The sequence below is a fragment of the Etheostoma spectabile genome, unplaced genomic scaffold (genome assembly GCF_008692095.1).
Source record: "Etheostoma spectabile isolate EspeVRDwgs_2016 unplaced genomic scaffold, UIUC_Espe_1.0 scaffold379, whole genome shotgun sequence".
Taxonomy (NCBI): Eukaryota; Metazoa; Chordata; class Actinopteri; order Perciformes; family Percidae; genus Etheostoma; species Etheostoma spectabile.
Window position 1 is genome coordinate 198,514 of NW_022605596.1, and position 5,709 is coordinate 204,222.

The 5,709-nt window shown below is 39.6% G+C and overlaps 1 protein-coding gene across 2 annotated transcripts in view; it reads right to left on the bottom strand.

The window, feature by feature from the left end:
* tlx1 (T cell leukemia homeobox 1) overlaps window positions 1-2,712 on the bottom strand; it is an 8,149-nt gene extending 5,437 nt beyond the window's left edge. For both annotated transcript variants that reach the window (XM_032511534.1, XM_032511533.1), the window contains exon 1: window positions 2,123-2,712. In XM_032511534.1, the coding sequence (XP_032367425.1) occupies window positions 2,123-2,576 (454 nt within the window). In that variant the 5' untranslated portion in view covers window positions 2,577-2,712. The remainder of the gene's footprint in view (window positions 1-2,122) is intronic.
* Window positions 2,713-5,709: the final 2,997 nt, after the last annotated feature.

Genomic DNA, 5,709 nt, shown 5'->3' on the forward strand with positions numbered 1-5,709 from the left:
GAGAGAGGGAGAGAGAGAGGGAGAGAGGGAGAGAGGGAGAGAGGGAGAGGGAGAGAGAGGGAGGCCGACTCCACAGCTCACACAGCCCCGCGGACCTTGTGTTGTCCACCGTGCAACTTTCTGTTTTTCTGGGTCGACATTTCAAAATAAAAGCCTTTTTACAACGTTTTCCTCGTCTTTTTCTACACTTTTGTTGCTTTTTCCACCGAGGTTTTGTCAGTGATTTCAACGTTTCCGTCACTTTCCCCGACATTTGTCCTTTTTTTTCTCCACCTTTTGACGTTTTTGTGTGCGCCCCCCACCCCCACGTTTTTGAAGCTTTTCCCGACATTTCTGTCACTTTTTTCAACGTAGTTTTATGGTTTTATTCCCTCTCCAAATGCTATAAAATTCAATAAAACATGCGAAGAGTGTTATAGGAAGCCATCCACGCTATTTCTTTTTATTTTATTTGGTTGAAGGAAACCCAAATTTATGATATGGAAACTTTTTGAAAATGGGTCAAATTTGACCCGAGGACAACAAGAGGGTTAAAGAATTATAGCAGTCTTAAATTAGTAAATAATAATAATATCACACTAGAGTGAGTACTCTACAATTTTACAGCAATAATGTATTACTGCTCAGCATCTATATTGCCTACATAGACCCACAGGCCCACACTAATTTCAATATATATATATATATATATATATATATATATATATATATATATATATATATATATATATATATATATATATATATATATATATATATATATATATACAGGCTATAAATAGAACCATAAACAGTTGTTTATGATACGTTTCTTATTATAAAATTGAGATTTTTTTATTTATTTACATTTTTAACAATAAAAAGCTTAAGAAAATAGACTTCTGTCCTATTTTTCCTTTTTTAAATGACAGCACCGTTACCTAGCTGCCGTATAAGTCAGTTCCCAATAGATTTGAACATGTGATATTAATTTTTGTTGATCTCTATAATGACCTCTATAATTCTTGGGGACACATGAGCAGGCAAATCCTTTTTTAACTATTTATTTAAGCTGTAATAAGCTGAATATCGGTACTGTTAAACGCAGGCCTGTTGGTTAAGGGTTAACCCTCCTGTTGTCAAATCTGACCCGTTCTCAAAGTTTCTGCGTCATAAATTTGATTTTCTTTTACCCGAATTGCCCCAAAATCATATGGATGGTTTCCATAAAACGCTCTTCACAAAAGAAATGAAGCATCAGATCTCTATTTTCATAGAATTGTTGGTGTTGTATTCAATTTTAGAGAGCATTATCCTAATCTTGGACACATCTGTAATCATTCATAATTTCAGCTTTTTTTCAAACACAAAAATTTAGAACATTTCTTCCAGGCTAAATGAGGTTTATTGAGCATGGATTCCAAAAATAAGTGCTAAACTAGTGCAAATAAATAGGGCTAGTTGAGAATATAGGCCTACTGGTGTTGACGGAAAAAAAGCCCAAAACGTGGAAATAAGCAACAAAAACGTAAAAAAGCAAGCATCACGTGGGGGGGGGGGGGGGGGGGGGGGGGGAAATATGTTTGATAACAACACGAGGGTTAAATGATTTATAAGAAAAGCTGCAGCTGCAATTATTATAATTAGCCTAATAAATACGTTGTCTTTTGAGAAATACACTTTTTACACTTACATATTATATTATAGCCTATATTATTTTATCCCTCCTGTTGTCAAATTTGACTCTTTTCAAAAATAATTATATAGGAAATATGAGTTTCTTTTTAACCAAATTACCACAAAAAAATGGATTGTATTTCGAACAACCCTCTTTGCAAATACAATTGATCACTTTCATTCCTCTGATCTTAACTGTTAGTCAAAATAATTCATAATTTCAGCTTTTTTTAACTTAAAATAAAAAAAAATATTAGGTATAATTTTATTTAGATTGACCATGAATTCCAAAAAATAGCCTACTGTAAAACTATGGTAGTAAGGTGGTGTTAGTGAAAACTAAAAACAAGTCTGAAAAAGGGACAAAAATGTCAAATATTTGTCCGTTTTTTAACCCGAGAGGACAACACAAGAGTTAAATCATATTTTATTTTATTTTATTATATTGTAGTATAGCCTAGCCTACCTGTGAACCTGTCTTTGGTGTAGCGTCGGTTGCTCTCCATCCAGGGGAACGTCAGCGCGGTCATGTTGTTGACGTTCCCGCAGCCGCTTCCCGGTGGAACCGACGAGTTCCCGCCGCCCACCGGCCGGTGCGCGGGGACACGGATGACCCGCGAGGAGCTCCCGTTAGTGCCGTGCGCATTCACGCCCATGTTCATGTGATAAGCCCCGCCGAGTGAAGCCATCCCGCACGAGCTGCTGGTGCTGTTATATCCGGTGTTCCCATACACATAGCCGGCGCCGTTCACGCCGCTGCTCGCGCAGCTCTCGTAGGCCCCGTAGTCCGGCTCGTGCATCCTCGCGCCCAGCATGCAGCTCTGCTCCACGTTACTGAGAATCTGGTCGATGCCGAAGCTGATGGGCTCCGCGTGCTGCTGCAGATGCGCCCCCAGTAGGCCTATCCCTATGTGGTCCATGGCCTCCGCAAGACCCCAGCTCCGGCGCGAGGAACGGAGGATGCTCCACGCGCCGCTCCCTGGACTCTGCGTCTGGGCTTCTTCTGCCCGAGCTCGAGCCGTTATCTAGTGAGTGCGGGCGCACGTGTGTGTGAGTCTGTCTCCGTGTGTGTGAGTCTGTCTGTGTGTGTGTGTGTGTGTGAGTCTCTGTGTCTGTGAGTCTGTGTGTGTGTGTGTGTGTGTGTGTGTGAGTCTCTGTGTGTGTGTCTGGCTGGACTGTTTGTCTTTGCCCCTCTGCCGCGCGAAGACATCAATCAAGCCGCCAAATAGACAGCGCGAGATTAAAGACTTGATTTTAGGCCCGGGAACTCGATTGGCTAAAGACTGTGTGAGCTCTATGAAGGCTTCATAAAACACTGATTAACAGCTGATCAATAAGTTATCTGCTTCATCATATCCTGGTGGGCGAGCTTTAGCCCAGCAGTCACGCTGGTGTATTGCTCTGGTTTATCAGTGTAAGTTTTCCCGACCATTTATTTTTATTAACTCTTTTTTCTCGACCGTGTAGATGGTCTTTTATTTTCAGTATCCTTCCGCGACGAGTTAGGCCATCCCAATTAAATCATTCCGCCACGGATGGATGAGTTACAAGTCACATCAGTCAGAACAACAAAGATAAACTGTTGGATATCTGATGAACGAACATTTAATTTTGCAGTCTATATTTTGGATAATTCTTCCCACAGTGTTTCCATTAATGGCTTCTTTAAAAATTTTCATACACGATAATGTGTGGTGCTGACAAGACATGAAGGCCTAGGCCTATATGAAAGGCCCGTTGTCCCATGAATCGTTGAAACGTCACGATGACATTATTTATTTATTTATTTATTTTTTTCCACAACGCTAGGCATGTATCTTTCATATCTATATACATAATTAATAGCTGAAACGTCCTTGTTTGGATCTATTCTGCAGAATTTTGGGAACCTTAATAAATGTGGGCCTAATGGGTTCGAATTGCAGGCTACAGTAGCCTATAAATCACCGAAAAATGATTGATGTTTAATAAAGGCTACTCATTTATTACCATGGAGCTGGCGCCATTATTAATTCATGTTCAGAGTGATGACATTCCTGCAAATACGGAACAATTTTTTTCATTTGTTCATGTGGGAACAGAACAGGAGGACATTTTAATATAATGTATAATAATAAAAACAAATGGTGGGTCATTATTTGGCATTAGGGCAATATTCATTAAAACAATACTAATGAATCCGAAATGATGACTGACTATGGGGTTCAAATGAGAGGGATGTTCATTGTGCCATAACAAATAGATTTGTTTAATATATAGATCAGTAATAACGGCACACACACACACACACACACACACACACACACACACACACACACACACACACACACACACACACACACACACACACACACACACACACACACAACAATCCAATGGCTAATGACTCATTGATTTTCTCTCCTCTTAAAACCACTGGGACTTAATTACTTAACACGGGGCATTAACGTGTTTCTATTGGATAGCCCATGCTTTGAGCAGCTCTCATTGGCCAATCGACCGACATCAAATGTTAATGCATGCCTATCCATATTGAGACACACACGTACACGTTCAGATGTGTGCGAATAACACACATAAGAGACTGGAAACGGCTAAATTACTGAGAGGGAGGAATGCGCAGTGTATGGACATAATGGAACTTATTTCATTTATAACATGGACTTTAAAAAAAACAAAAACCCACAAATGTATGAAACAGTGTGATATAGTTCACACAAACATACTAACAGTGGTACAAATTATTTGGCTTTTATTTAATGTTGCTCAATTATTTGTTAGAATTACATTTTGGGACCATGGGCAGGGCTAATAGAGAGCCGAAGCCACGCCCTTCTACTTCCGGTCCATTGGACCTATCTTTCGAAAAAATATGAATGGGAGTCAATGACAGATAATAAATATTTTTTTGGTAGGTTCGAATTGTGCCATGCATTTCACACACACTGTAAATAATAACTGTGAAATCTCCAGTGATTTGCTGTAGATTTATATGTATATGATTTTACAGTAGAATGCTGTAAAGTTACATTACAACCGTCACAGTAGTCTAAGTATTACAGTTGAAATCACAGTAGTCAAAGCATTACTGTAAAAAAAATCACAATATAGCCACTATAGTACTGTAATTAGTAAACTACTGTATATTTACTTTTTTTTATCTTACATTGTGTTTAATTGTTTTGTATTACAGTGAATACATAAAATACTGTAAATGTAAGTACTGTACAGTACCTTACTGTAAAAATAATTCACAGTAAATTTCTGTCAATCGTTGCCAGTAAGTTACTGTAAATTGGACGTTAAATTGGTTACAGTGTACGAGGGAAAACTATAATTAGACGGACTACAATACACTTCCATAATGGTCCATATGCACGACGTTCCAGCTCCAGGGTTGCCCTCGTTCTTTAATAAATTTTGATGTTCCTCTGTTCTGTTGTGACAAATTATTATCATATTATTTCAGTGAGAACTCATAAATAACTACAAATACCTAATGTTAGGGTAATCTGTTTGTTTTGTGACACATTTCTGGATTTAAAAAAAAAATACATATCAGCCATTATATAGAATGTCGGATTTTTGAATAACCAAATATTCATATCGGTATCGGTCTTAAAAATCCTTCATCGGTCGGGCTCTAATTTCTGCTTTTGTCTGTAGATGATTTGGTTGGGCCGGATGGTTTGGGGGGTGTCCTGAGGCTCTGGGGGCTGTGAGGTGAGGGAGCTGATGGACAGGGCTAGCCGACTGAGGAGACCTTTCTCTCTCTCTCTCTCTCTCTCTCCCCCCCCCCCCACACTCTGAAGATCATGTAGAACAGATGTGTAGGTAAGACCGGGGCGGTCTGTAATGGATAACCCTGGGCAATGGGAGTGAAAGGGAAAGGAGGTGAAGGGGGGGGGGGGGGGGGGGTTGATCAGTTTACGCATTTAAGAAAGTTTTTAATGCAACAACGCGGTTAGCTCATGGACGATCGTGCAAATTCTAGCCGGCTCACTGAAAGAGGGAAGGACCGAGTCAGCTGATGACAGATGATGATGGGGGGGA